This window comes from Poecilia reticulata, chromosome 22 (genome assembly GCF_904066995.2).
Source record: "Poecilia reticulata chromosome 22, P_reticulata-male-v2, whole genome shotgun sequence".
NCBI lineage: Eukaryota > Metazoa > Chordata > Actinopteri > Cyprinodontiformes > Poeciliidae > Poecilia > Poecilia reticulata.
This window is the reverse complement of record NC_088851.1, coordinates 17,701,788-17,728,885: the sequence shown is the minus strand read 5'-3', so window position 1 is coordinate 17,728,885 and position 27,098 is coordinate 17,701,788. Positions and strand designations below refer to the sequence as shown.

Sequence of the window (27,098 nt, the reverse complement as noted above, 5' to 3'; positions counted from 1 at the left end):
CTTTTGTAAATCCGAGTCCAGACACAGCCAGGATATCCTCATCCACTATCCTGAAACAACCCTCGGGTTTGCATTTTTGCCACACTTTGAATGTTTCAGTTCATAAACAAGCTTTAAGGGGAATCAATTTGAGAATAAAAAAGAAAGCATTTTTATGAATATTTAGTTTTCAAAATGTAAGACCAACATACAACTGTCTGACATTAAGTTTATTTTAGCAAAATGCCATAATGATTTAATTTTAAAGCGATTAAATATATATTTTGTCCTTATCAACATCCTCAAAGATATATTTTTTTCTGCATTTTCAGTGTGAAAATATATCACTGCATAAACATATTTGCCTGTCATGCTCCTAAATATATGAATATTCCTTTATGAATATTCCCTTGCGTGTCAAAGCTTTTGAGCAGAGGTGGAAACCACTTGGAGAGCTACGTGTCTCTGTGCGTCTGCTTCTGACATCACCCCTTCTGAAGTTACAGATATGGCAATGCCTCTCCTGGAGACGGCTTAGTCTTCTTGAGACTGGAAGACTAAAGCAGGCGTCGTTATGTCGCTCAACTGGTCGTCCAAGGAGCAGAAAACCCAGAACCAGCCGTCAGCGGCTGGACAGAAGCGAGCGCGCAACGACGCGACGGGGAACAAGGTGACGGTGGTTCTCGGTGCGCAGTGGGGAGACGAAGGAAAAGGGAAAGTTGTCGACCTTTTGGCCACCGAAGCTGACATTATCTGCCGATGCCAGGTAAATATCAGAATTTGGGATTTTTTTTTTATTTGGTGGTTTCAGTGACGTGCCTTTTAGAGGGTTTGCACATGTTAGAATAAAAGCGGGCATGTGCTGACGTTCAGACTGGAAAACACCTGGAAATCAAGTGTGCTTTCTGGAACCCTTATCTTTTAGCAAGTTTTTTTTAATTATTATTATTATCGGTCGTTGACTGATGTAACAATAATTGTGGCAAGTGTACCAATAAATGCAGCATAAAGTGGAATATCATTTCCATCTCATGTCAAATAATTAGGAGAAGTAACCTCGGGCAGGTTTGTTGTCCAAGTACATTGACACACAACATTGTAAAGGTCAATCGTACACCGAGACACACTCAACCCTTTCAGCAGTTGGGGTATTTTGCTTTCTTCGCTGTCGGGAACTGGTACCCTGTGTTCTGAAGGCTTTAGACCCCCACCCTCCGGGCCGGAGAGGTCACATTCTCTGGCTGGTTTGATATGTGAGAAGGCCAGTCTAGTGGGGGGGAAAGAGCAGAGCGCCAAGCCTGTTAAATTGGGTTCTGGAAAAGCTTGGTGGTTACAAAATGTCACCATGTCTCACACAAATATGAGACTTGTCATTGCCACTCAGCATTCTGATGTAACAATACAGTAACATGCATTGATGCCCACTGAATCTTTTCACATTTCTTTATGTCACGAGCACCAGCATCAATGAACATATTTTATGAGGATTTACCTGATAGACCAACAAAATTACTTCTTATATAATTACTTACTATTCTATAACATTCATAATTCCATAATTACTGTGGACAACAATAATCTAATTTTCTTCACAGTTTCTCAGATGAATTTAGGTCTGGACTTTGAGTGAGCCATTCTAATATAAGTGTTTTGATCTAAGCCGTTCCGTGGAAGCTTTGGTTGTATCTCTGGGGTCCTTATTCAGTTCAAAGCCAAATCAGTGCCCCAGTCTCACATCTTTTGTAACTTCTTCTAGGAATGCCCTGTATGTAGCATCATCCATTTTACCATCTAACTCTGACCAGTGCCCCTGCCCCTTGATGCCGTCACCATCATTTTTCACAGTGGAGATTTTGTGTTGAGATTAATTTCCAGTTTTAGTTTGATTTACATGTAATTCCTAAGTTCAATTTCCCTACAATCTAAGCAGAGGACTTTCTTCCCCATGTTTGTCTTCAGTAGGGATAATGGAAAACTGCATATGAGACTTTTTATGGCTATCATTGGATATCCCAGAAAAGGTATACAATTATGACGGAAGAAAATGGCAACATATTCCTCCACCTGAGCTATTAATCTTTGCAGCTAATTCAGAGATGGCATGGATCTCTTGGCTGCTCATTGGATTAATTCTCTCTTTTCCCAGCAAATCAGTTAAGGTGGATATTCTTGGTAGATTTTCAGTTGCGCCACACTCAGACATAGTTTTCATGTGAACAGTCCTCAGAGAAATGTCCAAACTTTCATACATTGCGTTATATTCCAGTCCTGTTTTAAACTTTCCCAGAACTTTATCTCTGGCCTGTCTGGTAGGTTCCTTCACCTTCATGATGCTTCCTTGCTATTCTCTGTTCTCATAGGACAGCTGGATTCATACTGAGGTTAACTTACACACAGATGTACTTATTTGGTAATTAGGTGTAAGGGAATTGTTTGCACTAGATTTAATTTAAGGGGTAACACAGACTGATTTCAAACCTTTAAATTTTTGTCTGTAAAAACCTCCACTTTACAGCCATTCACTACATTGTACTGACTTATCGGAAAACATCCCAATAAAATAGAGTGAAGTTTTTGGTTGTAGCATGACAAACTGTGGAAAAATTCATGAATATATTTGCAAGGTGCCATACATTTACCATTACTTTTACAGGGGGGCAACAATGCAGGACACACAGTGGTAGTGGACGGCAAAGAGTATGATTTCCACCTTCTCCCCAGTGGAATCATAAACACCAAAGGCATTTCACTCATCGGTAACAAGGCTTTACTCTTATGACTCTTACAGAAACTGAAGCCTTCACAGCATTACTGAGTCTTTTCCTATTTTTCCTTTAGGTAACGGAGTGGTCATACATCTACCTGGACTGTTTGAAGAGGGGGATAAAAATGAGAAGAAAGGTATTTTGTTGTAAAATACTTTTAAAAGAAAGTCTGAAGTATGGAATTGTGTTCTCATTTAGATGTGATTTTTATTCCATGACCAGGTCTGAAAGGCTGGGAGAAGAGACTGATAGTTTCAGATAGAGCTCACCTGGGTAGGCACATTTCCTTCAGATAACTATCTGTCGCAATAATTGTGTGTTTAACAGAATTAAATCTTATCTTTCCCCTCAGTCTTTGACTTCCACCAAGTTGTTGATGGCTTACAGGAGACAGAAAGACAAGCGCAGGAAGGAAAGAAGTGAGGAATACAAGGAAAATCAGAATTGGATATGTTCCTAATCTGTCCTAATCCTCATTAATGCTGTGTCTTATTTTCCATGACAGCATTGGAACAACAAAGAAGGGCATTGGTCCAGCATATTCCAGCAAAGCTTCTCGCATTGGGCTGCGTGTATGTGACCTGTTGGGCGACTTCAATGACTTCTCCACCAGGTATCAATAAAAGAAAAATATTCCAACATGTCAAAGTCTTCCATGTACATGGATCATACTATTTTGAAAATTCTTTTCAGATTTAAGAATCTTGTGCATAATTACCAGTCCATGTATCCCTCCTTGACAGTTGATGTTGATGACCAACTAAAAAAACTAAAGGTAGGTGTGGGATTTTGTTAGTCGTGGAAAAGTATTCATAATCTTTCATAGCCCTTGACCTTTTTCCACAGTTTACTATATTTCAATGTATTTCATTAGGTCTTTATGAAATAGGCAAATGCACCTAATCTGGCCACCTACTCAGTATTAATACTTTTGAGAGTATTAATACTGCAAAACACCAAGATTATCTCATTCAATGAACACCGTGCAACTTTCAAAGCTTCCAACTTTGAAAGTTGCTATAAAAGTCTTTTGTTTCAACTATGAAAGTGTTTTGTTTCACAAAGGATTTTGCAGAGCGATTGCGCCCAATGGTCAGAGATGGAGTCTATTACATGTATGAGGCTCTTCATGGACCTCCAAAGAAGATTCTGGTTGAAGGGGCCAATGCTGCTCTTCTTGATATTGACTTTGGTAAAACTTCATCATTCCAAAGTAATCTTGAACACATAACATAGCATGTTTTTAGTGAAGACCAGTGATGCTGCATTTTTTTTAGGCACATATCCTTTTGTGACTTCATCAAACTGCACTGTGGGAGGGGTGTGCACTGGACTCGGCATCCCACCACTCAATATTGGTGATGTGTTTGGTGTATCCAAGGCCTACACCACCAGAGTGGGAATTGGAGCCTTTCCCACAGAACAACTAAATGTAAGACTTTGATGTTTCATCAATAATTTGCTATCTGGGAAAATTTGTTTCTGCTAATATTGCTAACACCGTGTGGGTATTCATGTCTAATAGTGTGATATCCTTGACTCAAAGGAGTCAAAGGTGGTATTTAAACAGAAATGTAAACCCAAAAATGTATTGTTGGATCTTATGATCACTTAAAACTTAAAATTAGCAATTATTTCTATTGCTGATAAAACAATACAACAGTGAACATTAGTTATATTATAAGTTGTAACAATGTTTTACGGTTACATAATGCAGAATATTACACTTATCAGGAACTGTGCTTTTTTAGAAAGGAACACAAAGCTAACAAACTGATATTAGCAGCTTAACTAGCTGGACAAGTTGCTGAAATAGTTAGCCTGCACTTGGCTATGTAACAAGCATGCCGCTCATAGCTTGCCAATTGCTTTAAATCTGGATCACCTATTTATTAGTAATGATTGGGACTTCTTTAGTTTTCACAACCATCTGTCTGTGTTTATTTTGTCACATTCTGTGACAGAAAAATGCATCTGTCTCGATGAGGAAAGTTCTCATTTCAGTCATCTGATTGGCAGTGCACAGCTGCAGGTGGAGAGGGGGCATTGCTGCTAAGCTTTATAGTTCTGCTCTAATACTTGCTACAATGTAAGGTGGTCTCAATCCTAAGAAAAGTACAAACCTCAAAACATCTTTGTTAATCTATGTTTGGAGTACAAAAACCTAATTTGGGTTTTACCTGTCTAAGTATTTTAGAGGTTGTCTGAAAGATTATAAAGTCTAAAATCCTTTAAAATAAGCGGGAAATACTTCTTTTGCTTAAGACCAAACTGCTTTCTTCAAATGCAATACCATCTTCATGTTATTACCTAAAGGGAGAATTTCCATGATTTTTCTAACCGCTACCTAATTCCAAAGTGACCGAACTTACAAATAAGCAAAAAAAAAAAGATCTTGTTTCAGAGCAGCTGACAGATTGTTTCTTCTTGCATCATATCCATCTTAATCTGAAGAGCATCTTGGTTGGTAAATGGTGGTTAAAGCTGCTTTACTCTTAGCTCCACACAGTAAGACAAAATAATTGCGCCATCAGTCTTTCATTTAAATTTCTTTAAGCTACAGAAATGGTGTGATAGAAAATGTAAGAGTATGAAACAGTAACTTTTGAAAACCTTAGTATATGGGGCAGCATTGGGATTTTCAGTCTGACACGTACAGTGTGTAATTGTGTAAACAGTTTATTTCGGCTGGTGCAGCTGTCAGATTTCTCACACCACATATTCTTATGGATAAATTTAGGGCCAGATTCTTGGTTAAGGATATTCTTACTATAAGAGCCGGAATTATGTTACCTTTTGCATGAACTGACCAGAGAGTTAAAGGTCTGGATGTCAAATCAGCTTCTTGCATGTGTGATGCGTTATTGTCATTTTCTTCTGTGTATGTTGCCAAAGTAACTACTGCATATGTAAACTGACGTCATTCAAGTCCTTGAAGTGACAGAATGGCCTATTATTTTCTGTTCTCTGCAGGCAGTTGGAGAGTTACTCCAGACAAGAGGTCATGAAGTTGGCGTGACCACAGGAAGGAAGCGGCGCTGCGGCTGGTTGGATCTTGTCATTCTCAGATATGCTCATATGATTAATGGCTTTACTGCGTGAGTATCATGAGAAGCTTAAGTGAAGCGTAATTCATACACTTGGAGTCTTACACCATCCTAGTTACCGTTTCAAGAGATAAAACTGAATCGAATTAAGCGTGTCGTGTCCCTGTGTCCACCAGCATTGCTTTGACAAAACTTGATATTCTGGATGTGCTTGATGAAATTAAAGTCGGAGTTGCCTATAAACTTAGTGGGAAGAGAATCCCTCATTTCCCAGGTAATAATAGAAAAGAAAAAAAATATAGAAAAGATTTATGACATTGCCTGATTGAGAATGCCTGCTCTGTTTTAATTATAGCCAACATGGACATTTTGCACAAAGTGGAGGTGGAATATGAGACCTTCCCCGGTTGGAAGACAGACACATCTGCAGCCAGGAAGTGGAATGATCTCCCAGCCAAGGCACAGAGCTACATTCGTTTCATTGAGAACCACATTGGAGTCCCCAGTATGTTTGACACGAAAATCTCAAATCTTCAAACTTCAGTTTCTACTGGAGTTCAAAGATTAACAATTAATGTTGTCTAGTAACAGACACAATAAACAAATTTATTTAGCTTTTGATGATGACTTCTATAGCCATTTCTGATCATCCGTTTCTCTATCTCATTCCAGTCAAGTGGGTTGGTGTTGGAAAGTCCAGAGAGTGCATGATCCAGATGTTCTAAACCAAAATACAACTCACAGAAGAAAGGACTGGCACAAAGGGGCATGTTTTAGCCGCAAAGAAATGTTCTCTTTGAAAAAAAGAATTAAAAAAAGAGATATGTATACAACAAATGAGATGTATCAATCAAGTGTTTTCTGAGGCAATCAAACATACCCGGTTTTGAAGGTGCTACAATGAGCAGCAATATAAAAGCTTACAGGAATGTCCTCAAAGCTATCAACAAAGTTTCTATCTATCTATCTGAACTAATGTATATGTAAAGAAGATTTCCAAAGCTTGATATACTAAATTATAATCTAACCCTACATTGAACTTCCCTATAACTTTTTTTCCAGATGAGCTAAATGTTAAAAGTGTTTGTTCACTAACAAAACTCTGAGATCTCTGTAAATTTGTATTTATATTGAAAGTAAATTACAAACAGGTGGACTATATTTACTAATTAGATCATTTCTGATTGCTTGATTGGCTGCACTAGATTTTAGGGGTATCTGAGTCTAGCGAGAGTAATACTAAAGCCTCATGAAGCAATGAAGCTTTCCAGCCCTTTGCTTTGCAAAAAGGTTCATTACTCGATGCTTCATTCATTGCTCACTAGTGACATCTGCTGGAGAAACTGTAACAGTCTTGTCACTCAGGTGGATCATGCTTCCAAAAATTACTAAATGCAATATTGTCAAAGTTTTCATCAAACTCATATTTAGTAACAGGAGAATCAATGAACCCATATTTAATTGTCATATGTTTTAATTATTAAAATTATTTGTAGCCAATCTAAGCCTGGTTTATGTTGAATGTCAGTGGTTGTATTGGGTTCTTTTATGTCAGATTGATTTGACAATAAAGACATTTGACGTTTTGGTGTCTCGGGAGTGCTGTGCCTGTTGGGGCGTTCACTTTTTCTTGGATTTCTAATTGGCTCTGATCCCTTGTATTTGCATGTTGAATTCTTGTTCTGCAACAGGATTAAATCTGTTTCTGCTGTGAAAGACTGATATATCTTTGCTAATTAGACTACAAATAAAGTGGAACTTTGCAGAAGGTAAGAAATTGGGAGGTGGAGAGGTTAATTATTGTTATCTAAGAAGAATTTTATTGTGAGGTTAATCTCAAAGTATTCCCAGATGTCAGAGATTTTCCTCTTGCTGGCTCCATTTCAGACAATCAAGTTTGTGTAGCACATTTCAGCAACAATGCAGTTCAAAGAGATTTACATCACAAAATCACAAAAATATAGTTATAAAAAAACCATAATCTACAATTGAGAAAACTAGTAACAAACATTACATTTTGATGAGTGCCATCATCAATACACATCAAATATGTTGGTCAATGTTCATTTTATTTTGGTCACTGAAGACAAATATCCTCCTCTGATGCGCGACCAAATGGACAACAACCCATGATGCAGCACGGCTCATCGCGCTTTTATTTTGAAAACCGACACGCAAAATGAAGCACTCACGTGATCCATGTAATGCGAGGCCTCGTTTGTTGCCAGTCACGTGGTTTTCAGCAAGACAACACAAGCCTCGAAGCGGGGCTTCATCGGACACGCCCTCTTTTTACTCGGTACAAGCCTCGAAGCCTGGATTCAGATAGCCTATCACTAATTAATACCAATGCTGCAGTTTTCAGAACTCTATTAGTAAAATATTTTGAAAACTACAAATCATTTTCCTCTCACTTAACAACTGAGTCCTACTTTTGTTGGCCTTCTACATAAAATTAAAAGAAAATGTTCAAATTTAAGTGCCTTAATATAATGTTTCGTTTATTTGGTAGTATAAAAATACAAATACCAAATTTGTATTTGACACCAGTTATTTATTTGAGAAATGTTTAGGCTAATTGTTTGTTGTTGGATTTACTTTAGTAATGTTCCTCATCTTGCCTTTGTCCCCCACATGTTAAAACTATTTTATGTTCAAAATTTAAGTTGTGCTCTTCAGTTTCCAAATATTTTCAGTGTTAAAGGAGTTTAAAGCTTAGAATATAATAATCTTTTGCCGGTTGTTTTTTTTTTATTCGTTTTATCAAAAGAACTGAAAACCAATTCTGAAAGCTAAAAGACCCCAGTTTAATCACTTATTACAATATTTTCGACGGCCCCTGAATGCAACATCATGTCCTTAAATGGGTTTGAAAGTTGATTACATGGTACAAGAGCAGCAATCTGAGATTGGAGCTTGTTGTCACATGACGATAACGTTCTGGTTGTGATTGGCTGCTTTCTGCCTCCTGCCATTTTTTCCCGCAATAAACAAGTGTGGAGGTGTTAGCGTAGCTAACAGGGGACTGCGCATTTACCAGCTAAAATGCCCAAACGAACTTATCCTTTTCCTGAATCCTTCTCTTCCCAGTACAAAATACACATTGGGCAGCGGGAGATAAACAGTTACGGCGTGTTTGGAAATAAATATAGGCAAGAAATTTACGGTAAGTAAATGGTTGTGGACGACGTATCGCTGTTGCTCCCTGTTAGCCACGGTGTTAGCTTCGTTGCGCACATTTGGTTGTGGTTCTCTGCATTTGCAGCTGCTGTTTACACACTTGTTTTTGTTAAACAGCTTATTGAGTCTCTTGTGTGATTGTTTTGCTCTTTCTGTCTCTTACAGAAAAGACAAAGAACCTGCTTTTCAATGGTGCGAAAGCTGTAGTGGGGAAAATATGGACTGGAGAGGAGAAGTGCCCAGATTCACAGTTTAAAGAACAAAACACTGCATGCAGTCAGACACTCCTGAGAGGACAGACACTTATTGGGCAGGATGGGAAACTCACAAGAACGCATGCTGTACAAGGTAAGGTCAGGCTGTAGTGGTCTCATGGTCAAACATGATGCACAGCAAAGATAATTTAAATATTAACTTTAAACAAACGCTGTGAAGAACAACATCTCATCTGCAATACACGGTGGTGCAGGACTAGACCAGAGGCCAGATAAACTTTCCTGATAACCGTAACATGCAGCCTGCACAATAATTAGGTTTCCTGTTTTACCAAAACAAGCCTGAAACGGAGAGGATGTAACCGGAAGGATGGTTTAGGTTTTGTAAATTTGTGAAGGGGAGTATAATACATGACTCCCACAATCTTATTTATGCACTTTTTAGATGCACAAAGATTACACTTTTGTTTATTGTCTGCATTTTGTTCTATAATTTGTGGTTTTATGAACTACTGTCAGCAGAGAGCTGTTTTGCTTCGTAACTGTGTGCCCAAGCATACAGTTGTTGTCTCCTAACTTGAAGCACTTCCACGTATTAGTCAACATTGGTCTACAACTATTTGGACAAAGCAGATTCAAAGCAGATTTTAAATCGGTAACTCAAAGCCAGTAAAAGTTTTGATCCAAACACTACTGACTTTTAAAGGCACTTTACATTCCGATCCATAAATGCTTCGCGGTTGCAGGAAGGCGAACTCTTCTCACACACAGCGGTTTGAAGGAACATGTAATGGTAAATGTAATTAATGCCCTGTCTGTTGTTGTTTCTACATTCCTCTGCACTGGTATGACTGGTATGTACCAGATGCTTCATAAAGCTCAGATCTACAACATTTGCTTTTACTTGTAGGCTTTGACTTTGATTCAAACCATGATTTCAGCTGAAGTCCAAGATGAAATTATTGCTTCTTGACTTCTGTTGGTTTTAAGTAATTACACAGTTGTTTAAATGTGTCTTACACCAATGATATAGCTACAAAACATGGATTGGAAGAGCTTACCTGTTTTCTTTTTCTGGCAGAAACATTGTTTAACAGTTGATGCTTTGTGCCAGCAGATGTCAGGCTTGGCTTGTGCTTGCAAGTTTTTAATGTCTGAGCCTAAATGGGTGTATTTTTATGTAGGTGTGCCGGCGGCTCCCACAGGCTGCTGTGTTTGTCATAAAAACCAGGGTTCCAGGACGCTGTGTTCCCAGTGTGACAGACTGGCTTGTGCTTCTTGTACCAGACAGTGTTCCAGCTGCTGCAGCCCGTGCTGCTCTGTCTGCACCATCATAGAGTAAGTTTAACTTCTCCCCTGTCTGTACTTATACATTGTCTTGCAAAAGTTTGAATGCTCCTGGGATTATCCGAATATTACAACTACAGACTTTTCTGGGGTTAAATGGGATTGTAACAGTGACCTTTCCTGTAGAGGTCCAAGAGTCCAGCTGTTTTTATCCTGGTATAAAAACTATTACTCGGCAAAGGCTTTAGATGAGGCAGGTCATGTCAAATTTAAAGGAACAAATAAAATCTCAAATATTGAAGAGCTCACAGATTATTGAGAAAATGGGAATAGGATGATACGACTGTAAAACTACGGTATGGTCAGAAGCAGCCATTGTTGGGTTTATGGAAAAATGTGGGAAAAGAAACATTTTTGAAAGAAAATATGTGTTTCAGCCACAAGTCTTGCAAAGCATACTTCATCTGTGGAAAAGGTTCTTTTGTTAGATGAGACCAAATATGAAAATGTTAAAGGTTTAAGGATGCATCTGAAAGACGCCGTATACGAGTTGTTAGTCTGAAATGGCTTTTTTTATATACTTGTTTGGTAATGGTAGAAACTAGCAGAGTGGGCTTTAATCTTTGTAAGTATGCCAGAAATATTTTATACTGAGTTTCAAAAAAAAAAGTTTAATAAAATTTTTGCTGGATGGCATTTTTGTAACTAAGCACTGAGGGACGTAGATTAATGTTACATATTCTCATGACTGTCATTCACATTTACTGCCAGAAGGGGTAGACAAATCCTCCCAAGGCAGCTTTTAAATGTTTTCCTTTTACTTTGGACCTTGAATTTAAATTTTTCTATCTTTGCTATTTAACTTCATTGATTTACTCAATTATTTTGGCATTAATTTGAATCCTGAAATAAGCAATTAATAAATATATTTTGAGTTTTATGCTTGACTTGCATTAAAAGGATAAAACACCAGAAGCTGACTATATTTTCTTAAACTATTGCTGATGAATCTTCACAAGTCATAAAGTCTTCAGATAACATCAATAAAGATAAATTGTGCTGTAAATGATTTGCATCTCTGCAGCATTTTCAGCCTGGTGAAAAAAACCAAACTAACTGAATTTTGAGAAAGTTGGATGTTTAATTCTGTTGGACTAATTAAGCAGTTTTCATCTGATATTTAACATTTTAAACCCTCTTCATTCCAGTTACAGCGGACCATACGATGAAGTGCTATGCTGCAGCTGTTCAACATAAGCAGGACCAACAGGAAGGACCAGATTGTGTACTTGATCATGTAAAGTTGCCCCCATGAGATATTACAAAGATTACAGTGTAAACGTGTTTTTATGACTGAAATGTGTTCTTGTATATATGTGTTTCATTCTATAATGAACTGAAATAAACTTGAATGTTTTTTTTTTTTATTAAGTCCATTTTACTTTGTAAATTTTGTTTTGACGGCATTAAATAGCATATTCTAATTTTTCAGATGTTTTTTTTGGGGGGGGGAAATTGATGTCTCAGTTATTGTTTCCAAATTGGATATATGTTTTTAAAAAAGACAGAGTCACAAGTTGAAGAAGAACGATCTGTTGCTTTTTTTTAAATTCCAAAATAATGCATAACACAAAGTCTACCCACAACAAAAGTATTGATATATTTAATTAAGTCTATTGTTCAAATTAGAGTTTGAGTGAATACTTATTTATTTGGTAGTTTACCTAGAGAGAAAAGTAACCTGAAAGAGCTTGGACCCCTAGCAAAGCAACACGTTACAGGGGAATTTAAAACGACTCTGCCTGTTATTTACCACACAGGGGAAGCACCATCTGTAACCCATGGACGTAATTTGAAACACTTACGACTCTACCAGCCTTTACGTTACATTTTGCAGTTTCTGCTCCAGCTCTGACCAGCATTACTCTGATGCTAACTATGCTCTGTCCTTCTGTTTCTCAGAGAAACGATCAACAGAATACATTGGGGAGCCATGAATGGATTGTGAAAGTCACATTTATCCATACAATATGCTGATTTAACTTGTGAGGCTTTGCCTGCACTGCAGCAATGTAGTTAAAACATAAAATAGGACACCTGTCAGCAACTTAAAACAACATAATTGCCACTACTGTTAATTTCTCCAGATGTTTAGACCTCTAAAAGCTGCGCATGGTGGGAAAGGTGCAGTGAAATATCTCATTCATTTGGGTAAATGTTTGCTGTGAGTAATTATTACTATGCAATCTGCGGGCATCAGCTGGTGTTCGGTACCGACAGTTGACACAAGAGTTAAAACTGCTGTAAAAGAAATGTTCTTGCTTGATCAACTGTATGATTGTAAAATAAAAACTGCAAGCAGGATTGTTTCCAACAGAGAGATCTTTTTTGGTTGTAGATCTCGCTAATGTTTTCTGCATAGTTAATCTTTGTAGCAGAGATGCTTGATTGATCTACTTTCAGTTTCGCATCCAAGTAGTTACAATTCATTCATCTTCATAATCGGACCAATGAGGGGGCCAACTCAATGCTTTCACGTACAGGAGGGCTTTTCGTTTCAGAATATTCCATCTCATAAGGGGTTTATTTATTTCCTGCTATTTGGCACTAAAATATGTTGAAAATATTTATATATATATATATATATATATATATATATATATATATATATATATATAAAAACACCTGAGTCTGGAGGTTACTCATCAGCAGGTGGCAGCACACTTCATGAAATACTTGTTTGAGAGCTGAGTTGTTAAAAAGAGTCTTGGCATCTTCGCATTTTCTCTTTGCGCGCGAACACATTAGTCTCAGTCTGAAGACAAACTCCTTCAACCTTTCAACCAAAGTGTTTTATTTTGGCTCGACGACGATAATGAAATTCCTACCCAGCTTTTCTGGAATGACCTTGAGATTTATTTGCTGAAACAAGACAAACGAGAGACGGAACAGAACCAGTGCTTTGAAGCAGTTTGGCTTCGGTTATCCCTACCGGACCCGACCTTGGGGTGGTGTAGTCATCACTTTGTGTTGGCTGCTGTTCATCACACTGGCGACGGGTGCCTTTCAGGGTCAGATATTGTACACTGTAAATAATTGTTCTCAGCAGCGCTTTACAGCAACCAGTCACACGCCGTAGTAGTGGATGCCGGTGTTCGGTTCGAGTGCGCTTCGCGGAGCTTATTGCAAATGTGCCTGTGAGCCGTCGAGTCACATCGCTTGCTCAGCGGCCCAGTTGTGGCCCCCGTGGTCTTTGGGGAGCTGTTGCAGTTGGTGTCCGAGGGCACTGCTTGACTTCTGGCTGAGTGAGCAGACAGCTGCTGGGGGAGCCAGGCGTCAACTTGTCTGCACATTTCTTGATAAGACTTTTTTTTTTAAAAGAAATTCAGTTGGATATGAAAGACTTGATGTAGATATGTGGCGTTTAAAGCTGCAGTGTTTCTGCTGGTTATTGGACAAAAGAAGCTCAATACATGCGAGCTAGACTTGTTTTTAGGCAACGGAAGTGGCTGAAATTGTTCGGTTATGATTATTTTACTTTTTTTTTTTTTTTGGAGCAGCTCTGAATATATTTGAATACATTCACACATGATAAAAGTTGATAATCTATGTTCTATTGAAAAATTGCCTTTCTTTGTTTAAGCACATTTAGCTCGTGGAGGGGTCAGTGAGCGTTACTCAGCCTTGAGTGTCCCAAATATTTGCCTCCCTTACAACTACTATGAAATTAAGTCTTTTTTTTTTCTTTTTTTTGTAATCCACAATGTATAAAGTGGATCAAAGTGTCTTGGAATTGAATAATCCACATGAGAAACGTAACACATTTATCTTGGGCACTTTTAAAAATGGGAAAGTGAACAATCAAATAAGGCAGACCCAAGTTGATTTTTTACTCTTGGGTGGTTTCAATAAAATAGCATATTTCATAAGCATCTATCGAGACAGAGTAATTAATTAAAACCATTGAAAAAATGTGATGAACAAGAGTGGAAAAGGGATGCCGTAAAAGTTCAAAATGAAATACAGAGATTTCATCAAATGTAGAGGACACTGCATCTTCTCTCCATCACTGTAGGTTTCATACCCTTGGAGCTCCATCTTTGAACATGTTATTATGATTATTCATGTTTTGCATTCTTTTCCAATCATCTTCTTTGACTTGACTGCTTTGCATATGATGCTTAGCTTCCCTCAACCCATCTTGCTGTATTCAACCCTGTAATGATGACTTTATGTACCTCCATAAACCGGAGTACAGCTGTTAGGGTTTCAAGCACATCCTCATCCTTGACACCAAAAAGTTGCGTTGAGTATATAGCCTTGCTGAGAAAAAACCCTTCATCTGTATGGTGGCAAGAAGCAAGTGGGGCCCCACATAATCACCCATCAGGCACCAGACAGCACCAACTGGACCGGGCCACGTGGCTTTGCCTTTCACCCTTTCTTTTGGAGGACCAGCTGTGGTCTGAGCGTGGCGAGTGTCAAACCCAGTGATGCTGCTGCTATAAATATGAGTCATTGAGTGGATGGAGCGTGAGTTAGTGACAGCTGTATGCTGGACCAAGGACACGCTATCTTGGCACCATTGCAGGGAGACGGTCCAAATAAGGTCAACACAGTACGAGAGATTGCCACATACTTTTATTACGATTTTAGTGTATTTAATATGGCCTTATTGTATTTACAACCAGATGTAAACAAAGAAGTGGGAAGTTTTGTCAAACTTCTGTGGTGCTCATCCATATCATTTCATCCATATCATGGATGAAATGATATGAATGAGCATTAGCTCGAAGTGACTTTTTTTTGGTCAGAACAACTGATTGTTGTGGGGAAACTAAAAGTGCTCTGTTGTAAAGTGCCTGTAATTCGTCACAGTAGCAAATGACCACGAAAAACAGCAACATTGTTATTCATAACCCTAAAATTCCTTCATATAGACGCAATTTCTGGTCTGGTACTGACCAACATTGTTGCTCTGATGTGTACAGGCATGGGTCTCCACTTTCATCCCACAACATAATAACCATGGAAGCTTGTTTGTAATCTATTGCTTTAAGTCATTTCTCCTGACTTTGTCCACCTCACTGAATAAAAAACCATATAAATATATATATTTAAAAAAAACCCTCTTATTTCAAGCCACCCTTTGCTATTGCTACTTTGGTCTTTGGTGGACATTACATTATGTATCGATTTGGTGTCTGAAATGTAACACCACTACTAATGGACGACTGCCTTTTTTTTTTTCTCATACTGAAATTAATATAACTATCATGAGCAACATCTATGAACACCACTGAAACAGAAAAGTTGCAAAAATCATGCTTATATGTCCTTTGAAATATTGTCTCAGATTTTCTGAAAGTCAAAAGAATGGCTCCTCCAAACGTTAAGTGGATGATAACAATATGCATGTGTAAGCCAGGGGGGCAAACTAACAATGCGTATGTGTGTGTGTGTGTGTATACTGTCTGTACACAAGCGTGCGTGTGGACGTGTTTGTGTGCCCTTTTCAAAGTGTGACCACCTGTCCTTTGTTAAGAAATAAATAAATAAACACTGGCCCCACCAGCTGTCCCTGGCAGTCCGTCCCTGCAGAGGTCAAGGGCTCCCACCGCTGGCCTTGTTGAGGTGGTGGACACTTACAACTTTCCTCTCAACTTCTCTCAAGTACCTCTAAACACAAACACACACATACACAGGAACACACAAAAAGAACCAGGCTTTGAGCCTTGGAGAGGAATGTTTTATTACTCCGTCGAGTTACACTGCACATATCCCAGCTCGTCACCCTGCAGCTAAGCCCCATCACATGGCCCCTGCTTTCCATGTGAATGTGTTGGTTCATAAGAAATGCACACAGGCAGGAAGTTTAAGCCCCGGATCCCTGAAGGCAGATGTGAGATGTTTGGTGCCGGTGAGCGCTCTGAGGCCCGCTGCCACTGTGGCTGCTTACAGTAACATTGAGAAGGGCCCTTATTTACAGTGCCGTAAGCTGGCTGAGGCCGTTGGGGTGGCTGTGAATGATCTTGGGAGGACATTGTTTTCTTTATGTTGGAGCTGGCTGGCTAGCGCCGCCGTGTCGTCTGTTTGTGCATAAAGTACGTGCTGGGGAGCTGCGCCAGACAATAGCCCGGCTGAGCTACTACCCACGCACACAATAGAGCAGTGGGATGAGGCCGTGGTTTTTTGGGGGGCCGTGGGGGCGGGCAGTTCTGGGCGAGCTGGATGTGGCTCTTGTCTATGTGGCGTTCCCAGAGTGTGGGTGAGCTGGGATTTGGGGGAGGGTGGTGGGAACCCGAGCACATCCCGATTGGGATCACGTAGCAAAGCAGCTGGATTTCTTTCATGGTGCAGCAGGGAAATAATTAAAAGTCCTTCATATTGAAAATGTTCAGTGAATTGGCATGAATCTCCTTAATTAGACACACATTTGGCTTGAGTGTGTTTACACACAAATAATGTGTGTAATCAAGTCGCGTTTTGGTAAAAACTAAATAGCAATCAAGTGGGTTTGTTATGGAGGTTTTATCTCTTCTTCGGTATATTGGAAACAGGTCAGAAACAATAGGAGCTCGTCTTGAAACAGCTCTGTCCTTGAGGTCAGTTTACGCTTTCAGACAGATAGGGCCTGTAAGACCTGAAGTACTGTCACACTGTTGTCTCTGTACACACTGCAGCACTCCATACACACAGCAACCACTAGTGTGTCAGACAAGGACTTCTCATTGGCATACGATGACACCCACCTGTATTTGCACCCATAGTGAAAATGTGTAAAAAGCCTTCAAATAAATTCATCTTTTACTGCAGTAGCATAATCTTGAATTACTTTGGTTTTTTTAATCCAGTGGAGTACATTTATTCAGTGGGCAGAAAGTTTAGTGTCAAGATTTTCTTTTTTTATGAAACCTTCACTGGGATAGAAATATGACAGCAGAAAAGGCACATCTCTTTTAGAAAAAAAAAATTATTTCCTGCTTCCTGGAGAACTGCAGCCAAGTGTGGAGTTTTTAAGTGATACTAGAAAGAAGACTCTTCTCTCCAACCAGCACAAACAAAACATCCTCTGGGAATTTACCTGGAATGGTTTGCTAGAGGAGACTAAGAGATTTTTAGCAAAAAAATTGTGAATATGTGAAAAGGCTCCTCATTCTCTTGGTTAAATATGGAGGATATGTGAAGCTGTGGGCCCGTTTCTCTTCTATGTGAACTTTGTTAAACTGCTTTATGAATCATTAAAATAGTAAAGCATTTTAAATTAATATCAGGTGGACTGCCAGAAAACTAAAAATGAGTCGTCTTTAGGCCTTTCAATTGAATATTTATCTACAAGTCTCCAGACTAATATAACAACTAAGAAACAAGCTAAAAAGACATGAGAGAGGACTCTGGATTGTGATAAGAGAAACAAAAATTCCCTATCTGCGTAAGCTCTGACACACATATTTCTTGTGAAATGTTATGGTAGAAAATCTGCTTTGTTGTTTTTTTATTCAAAGTTAGTTGATAATCAGCTGGTGTGAAACTGCTTAAAAAGGGAACCAGGGGGTGGGGAAACAAAAAGATTGCCACACAAACAGATAAAGTTGTTCCATTTAATTCTATGTAGAATCTCAATAAAAGACCTAAATCAAGATTGTCACATTTTCACAGCACACACACACAGTCACACTCCAAAAACAAAAGCCCAAACAGAGAAAAATGCACAATTAAAGATCAAAGTAAAATTGTCTCAGTATCTAAGCAATGCCAATTCTGCACAAAGATTGTCCTCTAAATCTCTACACTGCTAACACTGAAGCAACTGCTTGCTAGAAAATATACTTTCATTTAAAAAATTATATTAGATTCTAATGGCACTTCTAAAAAGTCTATTGAAAATGTATGTGTTCGACATGTAGAAGTGATTTTTTTTTTCCACATATGAGCCAAATTAAAACCAAGAACAAAATGTCGTACAGGAAGCATATGAAATAATAAATATTTTTCATGATTATTCACAGTTGTAACCTGCGGAGGACACAATTCCAGTGATTTGCTTTCGATTTGAAAGAGCATACAGCATGAGGGGCAAACGTAGCCCTGTTTCGAGAAGAAAAAGAAAAAAAGTCTGTGTTTCACATTCAACAGTGACATAAAAATAAAAATACAAATGAAACAGATTAATTTCCAGTAGTATTGGCTTAAAAAAAAAATCAACACAAAGGTGTTTGACTTCAATTTAACACAACCACAGCTAATTTATTCACAAAATTTCAACCCCCTTGGTTTAATCTCTCACAATACATCACTAATGAATGCTTTTTAGTTTTGCCCAAACATTTTATCTAAAACAAAAACAACAACTTAAATATCTTAATATCAGCAGGAAATTGTTTCTGTAAGGCAAAACAAAAAATAGAAATGAAAAAGTTTTCTCCAGATGCAGCACCGATTCGTGTGTCTACAAGGCACATTTGGTGATCATCCTGGAGGTATAAATAAAAACAGCAAACAAAATCAAGATTTTTTTCTCATTTTTTACGTGTTAGTTATTCTACCACTGTACATTAGAGGATCAGAAAAGTTCCTTTAAAAAAAAGAAAGAAAATCTACATTCCTTTGTGCTCCATTTCAAATGAACTTTACCAGCACTTATCAGAAGTGATGTGTGTGAAAAGGAGTGTTTTTATTTCATTCAAGCATCACTGCTGGGTTTGAATCGGGTGGAAGAACCACAGACTCTTGCAATTCCAAGCAAAATTCTCCTCCTTATTCATTGTAAGAAAAAAAATATCAATAGCCGTTTCTGAATTCATTTGATTTTTTCTAAAGACCAGAAAAAAAAAAAATTTAATCAGGGAACAATGGACATTTTTCTACCAAATGCTTTGAAGCCTTCAAACAATGCACCTGTTTACTGTCCGCCTTTGCTAAATACATTTCTCACATTCCACCGGTTTCATTCAACTCAGAAAAAGTGCAAAAAGAGGCTCGAAGTGCCTTTTCTCCCCATAGCTTCGGAGAGCAGAGAGATACACAATGATCCCTTGAGAACTACCTGGAATTGGAAGAGAGAGGTGAAGGAGGCGGGTGTAGGGGGGACAATGCCTGTATTGTCTGGTTTCTATAGGTAGCCAGTAGTGTATTGGTGCAGCTGTGCTTGTGAACAACTGTTTCACCTGTCAGAGCAGATGTCTGAGCACTACTAAATGATTTGTAGCTAGAAGGTGGAGCTCAATAGATCCCCTGGACGTGGAGAAGGAAACAAACTCTGAAAAATATGCGTCAACTCACACACTTTCTGATATGGGGGGAAAAGAACAAACCCATTTGATAAATATAATATATATTTACATTAAATACACAAGTAGTAAGAAATAGCAGCCTAGACAATAGTGTTGAAATTATATGCATGCTAAAAAGAAGTGCTTCTCTGTGTTCCATGTGAGATATATGGAAAAAACTCTGGAGAGATTTTCCAAAACATTATATATTAAAATACGATTACAGTAAGTTGATTTGCACAGAGAAAAAAAAGGAAAAAACAAAAAAAACCGACAAACCCAACACCAGTTAATGTGTACCAACATCGCTAGGCAAAACAACAAAAAACAAACACCTAAAAGTAAACCCTGAACCAAGTCCAACTAATAAATAAGTTCTGATCAAGTCTTTTCAGGACAGATTAGATGAATATTTTGAACTTTTAGTGCTACTCCCAAGTTAAGAATCCATAACAGCACCTATGCATAAACAAACAGAACCATTTCCTGCCCATAAAGAGACAAAGGCTTCATCAGTAGTAACTTAGACACATACAGAGGTGCAAAACAAGGAGAAAATTCAGTAGCAGCAGCTAAATGGCAAATGTTTGATGCTTTCTAAATTTGATTCTGCACCATAGGTGTACCTTTTGTATCATACCAAAAAAAATAAATAACAAGGTCTTTTACCAGCCAAATAACTGACCCAACTGAGTCAATAAACCAAACCAGATTTATTTTAGAACATATTGCCTTTTTTCAGTGACTGGTAATGCTTTTGGATCATTTTTTAAAAAGACACTTGTTATTACTTGGCATTTGAAGATAATCCACGTTTTTTTAAAGGCTTCAACAGTTTAAAAAATAAAAGCATAGCAACATGTGCTAATTTAGGAAGGACACTAGATTAAACATTAGGAATTTCATTAGGCAACAGTGTTACAAACATTAGTTTAATACCTTTATAGAGATGCACTGATCAATATGTCAGAGCTGAAAATCAGGCAATTTCCCTTGATCAGATCGGAGAGTTGAAAATCAGTTTTCCCCCTTATTTATTAAATGGATATAAACCAAGAACATTTTTGGTCTGTCCTGTTTTTGCATACATAAACAAGACAGACTAACTGATTTGTGATTATTTTTGAGCAGAGGATTTAACTCGCAGCATTAATTTTAAAAAAAAGAGAATTTCTACCATAAAATATCTTTGATGGATAGATTATATTCAGTCTCTGATGATGACAATTTAAATTACTACAGATGCACCGATCCATTTGGGCCAGAGCCAGATATCAGAAACGATAGCTGGCCCTGATTTGCTCAAATTTGTAATAAACATGTCAAACATTGAAAAAAAAAACTTTTTTTTTTTTTGCAATTCATCACATGCATTAAAACTAAAAAAACAGGCAGTTTGTGGTCTATGATGTCCTAGTATGAGAAAAACAGGGTAGACGAGCCATTTTTGGCTAGGTTATGCAGATAATCTTGCTGTTGTCTGCTGCCTACAAATATAGAAACTACTCTAATTAAATATTTTTGTTGGATGGATTATATTTAGTGTCTAAAGATGATTTAAATCGCTAGCGACAAACCAATCAATCGCTAGTTGAAAGAGGCCAGTCTCCCCAGTCTTTTCTGACTGGTGGTTAGCAGGTCAAATAATGTGCTTTTTTTCCCCTGCTTAATAAATGCAACTAAAAGTGTTCTATGTTTGTAAATGCATTAAAAGCATTTGCTTTGGTGCACTTTGTTCAGTTTAATTCAGAGAAAAATACAGATGGTTAGGACTATATGCTTTGATCAAAAAAATATGGATATTTGGGATATTCGTATAATACTCAATGTTCTTGTACTTCATGGGTATTATAGTCCGGAATGATAAAAAATAGCTATGAAGAATCAATATCGGCAGACCTTGTGGGAAAACTGAAATCAGTATTGATCAAGAGACTCGTGATCGGTGCATCTCTGCTACTTTTCATCTCTGTTCCATCTATAAAGTAGCAAATGTAAGGCCAATCCACCTAGATGTGTTCAAAACTAAAGGAGCTGGAAATTTAATCCATCAAAAAGGCAAAAGAATACATATGATGACCTGCATGCTTCTTTTCTTACAACATAAAAACTTCATTTCCAAAACTAAACAGTAAAAACTCAAACTTCCAGTAGTTAAACTTCATTCATTTGTGTTTATGCTTCATGACAGCATAAGGGCTACAAAAAGCCCCAAATAAATAATAAAATAATGTAGGCGCTCCAAAAGGAAATCATATATTGCTACTCACGGACGGTTCTCATCTCCCATGTGCACAAACAAAACTCATTCTCTTTCTCTCTTGACGATTGTGTGTAAGCATTGCGTATTGCCAAAAGGATTTGAACCTTTCAGCAAATAAACTCAACAGATTGACAATAAACAAGACAGAAAATATCAAGTGCATCATCTGATTTGTTGAACTCTCTGACACAGATCCAGTAATCTCAGCAGCCTCTCACACAGTCCAGCACAAGAAACAGCTCCAGTTTGAAAGTTGCTACATCTTTATAAACTTAAGATATGTCTTTAAAAAACTGCCAACTTGCGTATAAGAACAGCAAAAATGTAGTAGTAATCAGTGTATGAAAGGACATTCTGTCTGATATGGCACTGGTGAGAGGTGTTTTATCCAATGGCAAGAGTTTTGACAAGGCCACAGTGAAACTTCCTGATGTGGCGGTAAAGGTCCCCGGACTGGGTGAAGCGGCGCTCACACCACTTACAGGCGTGAGGCTTCTCGCGCGTGTGGACCACCGCGTGCCGGCTCAGGTTGTGGGAGTACTGGAAGCTCTTGCCACACTGGCCGCAGGTGAAAGGCTTCTCGCCAGAGTGGGTGCGCTCGTGGCGTTTCAGGGTGTACATGCACGAGAAGGTCTTGTTGCACTGCATGCACGTGGGGACGGAACCGTCCGGGGACAGCTTGGAGCGGGCGCCGTCCTTCTCGCGGAAGTGCGAACTGAGGTGCAGCTGCAGCACGTGGGGGCTGAGGAAGACTTTGCTGCAGAGGGGACACACGCACACCTGTTGCCCCGGAGGTAGAAGCACCCCGCTGGAGGTGGAGATGTCGGAGGAGGCCAGGTCGTCCTCTTCCTCTTCCTCGCTGTTCCCCAGTAGCCCGCCCCTCCTGTCCGGCTCGCTGCCTGGGGCGCCCTCCCGCCTCCCGCATGCCTCCCCCTCCTCGTCCATCAGGTCTTCCTCCTTTGAGAGCAGGGCGGCTGTAGCACCGTTGTTGCCTGGGAAGAGGGCAGCGAACCCTGTCACCACTGAGCTCCTGGCACTATTCCCAAAGCGCTGGCTCTCAGGGCTCATCGGCTCACTGTCCTCCTGCTCTGACAGCAAGTCGTGTTCGTCTTTAACAAGTGGCTCAGTGCCCTGCTGCTGGCTGTCGAGGGCCAGCTGTCCCGAGACGTAGGAGGGGTGTAAGAGATCTCTGCTAGACAGAGGCTTGAAAGACAAATCCAGCGCACAGTCCATGTCATCTGAAGCGCAGGACCTCTGGGACAGCAATACGGTGGAGCTACTGACATCAGCTTTTGTTTTTCCAGCTGTTTGGACGCAGGTCTCGGCCTCCGCTGACATATAATTGACACCTACAAGGTCCGGGGACCTGCCGGAGTGACCGTTCGCCTTCTGCCTGCTCTGCATGGACCTATCACAATCAGTGACAGCCAGCCTGACTTCACTGTTGTCTGTGTCAAAGTCTTCTGCCGGGGGGGCCCTTTGGAGCCCCTGAATGTGTCGCTGAATGAGTTGCTTACAGTGCAGCTCACCATCTGAGGAGTTCTCCCTGTCCACGCAGCCAAGTCCTAGGCCCTCCCCTAACTTCTCATCCAGGGAGGAAAGTTCCTTATCTTTAAGTTTGCCTTTGCAGACTTTCACTATATCATACATGTGGAGGTAGCTGGCTGCGGCCAGAACATCCTCCACGGGCAGCGCGCTAAACTCCAGCTTCCCCTCATACATAAATTCAAGGAGGAGACTGAAAGCCGGAGCTGTCACAATGTCACTGTTGAGATACACAACGTCCCTTTTGTACAGCTGGTCCCTGTAGAAGAGGTGGAAGTACATGCTGCAGGAGGCCAGCACAGCTCTGTGCGCTTTGAACCGAGCCTCCCCGACGAGAACAGTGCAGTCACAGAGGAAGCCTTGGTGACGCTGCTGACTCAGGCATTGCAGCAACTGGCGGCTATGGTCTGGGAACTCCATTCTTCCTTCATAACCTGATGGAAAAACAGGAAAAACAGGATAGTGGATAAACCAAGCGAGGAGCACATAGAGGGCACAGCGCAGAGCTTTAGAGGTAAACATGTAGTGACCTAAAGCACAAAGAATATGAGCAGCGATATGAGCTAAATAGCGCAAAAACAGAGATATTAAATGACTTTATATTACAACAAAAGGCGCACATCCAATGGTAGATTCTGATATGGAAGATATGGCTCCCCACTCAGGGCGTCATTAAACTGGTGATGGCACAAGAGCTAGAAAAAATTATTTTTAATTTTTTTTATTTTGTGAAGTTACGGCAATCTTTAAATCGAGACAGATGTAATAACTGCAATATAAAGATGTGTCAAACCTGGACATAAATATTCTACATTTATAATATTTGAAATTTAGTTTGATTAATGTTCCTAAACACAAAAAAAAATATATTCATTTGTCAATTGGAGAAAATAAATTAAAGAGGCACTTGCCCAGGGCATCATTAAAGCATGAATGGCCACCGCTCATACCTTAAGATCTGAACAGAGTTGGACAAAGATGCAAAAAATTCTGGAGCAGAATTTGATCAGGTACCCCAATTTTAACTCACTATATGTAATAAACAAATACATAAAACTAAATTCTAATGAGACATGAATAAGATGTAAGTGAAAGTGCTGTAGAGACTAGGGTTTTGCTCTAAATGTGAACGGTATGGATTTATGCAGCACTAACCCAAACTCTATTAAGCCCGGGCAACACAGAAAAACACAGAGTCCTGGTGTTGAAAATGCCATACTATTAAGGTGACATTGTTTGGTGTAGAAATAACTGTGGCTATTATTTAAAAGATATGAAATGGTAAAACAACTCAGATTATGTAAAATATAAAGTTGTTGCATTTTTTTTTTGCGAATACCTAAATGGTCTTTTGAGGAATCTGTGCTCACTGTGTAGGTCACACATCTACATTTGATCTGTTCTTGTTTTTTTCATTTTCATAATAGTTATGACACCCTCTGACACAGCTACATCCTGGGCAAAAGGCCATACCGTCTATATCCAATTCTACAAATGCATATAAATCTAAAAATCTATTTAAATTGTCTTTATAGAGCAGAAATTTGAAATTTTGAGGCATATTTTGTGTGCTCTCAGGGGCCCCCAAAACAGCTGCTTGGTCCGCTCCTAACTTGGACTGGTTTTGAATTTAAAATTCAATATCATTAACTTTGCCCAACTTGAAAGTTAATTATATATATTTTTTTTTAAGTTTTGCGCTCACCCTCCCTTGATTCACGAATTGAACGGACCCCCTCCAAATGATTCCCAAGTGAGTATCCCTGCGCTCAGTGGCGCAACTACACATTATTCAGGTGGATGCAAAAACATAGATCGGCGCCCCCAAACCCCCCCCTCGACCGAGGGACGGGACGTCAGGGTGAAGGAGCGACGCTCACTCAGCACCCCCCCCCTTCCCCCCCCAGGCGACGATAGGTGAAGGGTAAAACTCGCTACATTTACCTCGTTATGTGCGCGAGGTGAAGGAGCGTAAGGCGCGCATTAGTGTACGGGAAAACATCATCGGCGCGCCGCCCCCTCCAGACGGGGTTTTGGCGCCCCCTCTGGTGCTGCGCCCCTATGCGTTGCATACCCTGCATACCCACTTTTTGCGCCACTGCCTGCGCTTCCACACTCACCGGGGCTTCTCCGTATGTGGAAAAAAAAGCCTTTTACGGGACAACCAAGTGGGAATGCGAGTGAAAGAGCTCGTCCGGGAGGCTGAGGTGAAAAAATAAGAGCGGTGCAGAGTGAGTAAACTGCTGCTCTGCCTGCTAATTACACTGCAAGCTGTGGAGTCAGCTGCTCTGACATCACCGCAATGGAAACGCTACCTCCAGCTGTGCTCCTCTTTATGCCATATGTTAACGCTGGGCAACGCAGTAAAAAAAAAAAAAAAGCCTAACAACTTAGGTAAAAAAAAAAAATGAATGTATTTAAAGCTGCTGCTACATTACGCTGCATTTTAAACTTTTTTAATATCGCAAAACAGCGTTTTAATGAACAGTCAAACACGCGCTGAACTGGAAGCACTTGTTTAAAGAGAATACAAAGTATTTATAGAAAAGCACCCCGACGCTAAGGTCTTATGATGCAAAATTCTTATTTATGCGCGACTTTGTTTTACAAAGAAGAAAAAGGAGGAGAAAACCGAGCTCCGTGTCCGTACTGGGAGCCTTTTAAACAGCGGAGGAACTCACAAGCAGAAAGCCAACTGCGCTGAACGAAGCCGAGAGGGGGACACTCTTTTTTTTTTAAACTTTCGCTTTCTCCGTTTTAAAAGGCACGAAAACAACACCCACTCTTACTTACATGTACTACCGCTCCTATCGTCGTCTTTTTCCTCCCCTTCTACAAGCTCCGGGGTGCTCTCATGATGTACGGCCAGATGTTCGCTTCTTCTTGCCGTTTCTTGAGGCTTCCAGTCCCGACCCTGGGAAGGCAGGCAGGCTGCGCTCACAGCGCTGCTGTGTGTGTGTCAAAGCAGGTTGATAATGGTACAAGTCTCGCGATAGCACTCCGCCACAATAAGTTCTGTACTACTCCGCGAATTCACACAGCGGCAGCAAGTAGCAGAGTACTACACTGGAAGAGGGGAGGGGGCAGAGTACATTTGCTGTCTGCTTAAAACACCTGTCCCACGAACAGAGCTGGCTTTCAGCGTCATAAATCTCTTCAGTGTGTGGCGAACCTGGAACAACTGCAGATAAATGTTTAAAACTAACATATCCTACAAAATTATGTGTTGCCAAAGTAGCCATAACTCCTGAGATTTTTCCACATCATTGTACGTTTTTCAAATGTTTCACTCTTATTTTGCTTTCAGCCCCTTTTACTCTGATATTTTTGGGGCTTTGACACCTCCAAAGGTGTTGTACAAGGCTGCCTTGTTGGACCCTTCTGAATTAATAATTTACCAGATGTGTGCACTAGCTTTCACATGTATGTATACAGTAAATATATTTTTTTAGATATGCAATGAAATGTTCATAGGACATCCTCAAAGTCTGGATCATGTTCAGGATCCAAAATTCATATGAAATAAATTGCCAAAATTGTTAACA

At 39.6% G+C, this 27,098-nt stretch overlaps 3 protein-coding genes across 3 annotated transcripts; 2 read left to right on the top strand and 1 right to left on the bottom strand.

The window, feature by feature from the left end:
* Positions 1–459: 459 nt before the first annotated feature.
* On the top strand, positions 460–7,377 carry adss1 (adenylosuccinate synthase 1). Its single transcript, XM_008399442.3, has 13 exons — positions 460–745; positions 2,633–2,735; positions 2,818–2,880; positions 2,967–3,017; positions 3,097–3,163; positions 3,250–3,357; positions 3,438–3,519; positions 3,810–3,936; positions 4,022–4,176; positions 5,718–5,842; positions 5,968–6,065; positions 6,147–6,296; positions 6,464–7,377. Exons 1-13 carry the CDS (start codon positions 554–556, stop codon positions 6,514–6,516), a joined length of 1,374 nt encoding a protein of 457 aa, XP_008397664.1. The 5' UTR covers positions 460–553; the 3' UTR covers positions 6,517–7,377.
* A 1,370-nt stretch (positions 7,378–8,747) lies between these two features.
* On the top strand, positions 8,748–11,900 carry siva1 (SIVA1, apoptosis-inducing factor). Its single transcript, XM_008399443.3, has 4 exons — positions 8,748–8,957; positions 9,137–9,319; positions 10,371–10,524; positions 11,682–11,900. The coding sequence occupies exons 1-4, from the start codon at positions 8,837–8,839 to the stop codon at positions 11,728–11,730; spliced, it is 507 nt and encodes a 168-aa protein (XP_008397665.1). The 5' UTR covers positions 8,748–8,836; the 3' UTR covers positions 11,731–11,900.
* Positions 11,901–18,060: 6,160 nt separating this feature from the next.
* On the bottom strand, positions 18,061–26,612 carry zbtb42 (zinc finger and BTB domain containing 42). The gene is made up of 2 exons (XM_008399444.3): positions 26,347–26,612; positions 18,061–23,987 (listed from the first exon to the last, which is right to left on the bottom strand). The coding sequence occupies exon 2, from the start codon at positions 23,971–23,973 to the stop codon at positions 22,393–22,395; it is 1,581 nt and encodes a 526-aa protein (XP_008397666.1). The 5' UTR covers positions 23,974–23,987; positions 26,347–26,612; the 3' UTR covers positions 18,061–22,392.
* Between the last annotated feature and the right edge of the window lie 486 nt (positions 26,613–27,098).

What these genes read in the sequence shown, in the direction of transcription:
- adss1 (XM_008399442.3), top strand. Translation starts at nt 554, where the DNA reads ATGTCGCTCAACTGGTCGTCCAAGGAGCAGAAAACCCAGAACCAGCCG. An exon ending in ATGATTAATGGCTTTACTGC is followed by an intron (nt 5,843 to 5,967) that starts GTGAGTATCATG and finishes TGTGTCCACCAG; the next exon opens with CATTGCTTTGACAAAACTTG. An exon ending in GAGAATCCCTCATTTCCCAG is followed by an intron (nt 6,066 to 6,146) that starts GTAATAATAGAA and finishes TTTTAATTATAG; the next exon opens with CCAACATGGACATTTTGCAC.
- siva1 (XM_008399443.3), top strand. Translation starts at nt 8,837, where the DNA reads ATGCCCAAACGAACTTATCCTTTTCCTGAATCCTTCTCTTCCCAGTAC. An exon ending in AAGAACGCATGCTGTACAAG is followed by an intron (nt 9,320 to 10,370) that starts GTAAGGTCAGGC and finishes ATTTTTATGTAG; the next exon opens with GTGTGCCGGCGGCTCCCACA. An exon ending in TCTGTCTGCACCATCATAGA is followed by an intron (nt 10,525 to 11,681) that starts GTAAGTTTAACT and finishes TCTTCATTCCAG; the next exon opens with TTACAGCGGACCATACGATG.
- zbtb42 (XM_008399444.3), bottom strand. Translation starts at nt 23,973, where the DNA reads ATGGAGTTCCCAGACCATAGCCGCCAGTTGCTGCAATGCCTGAGTCAG.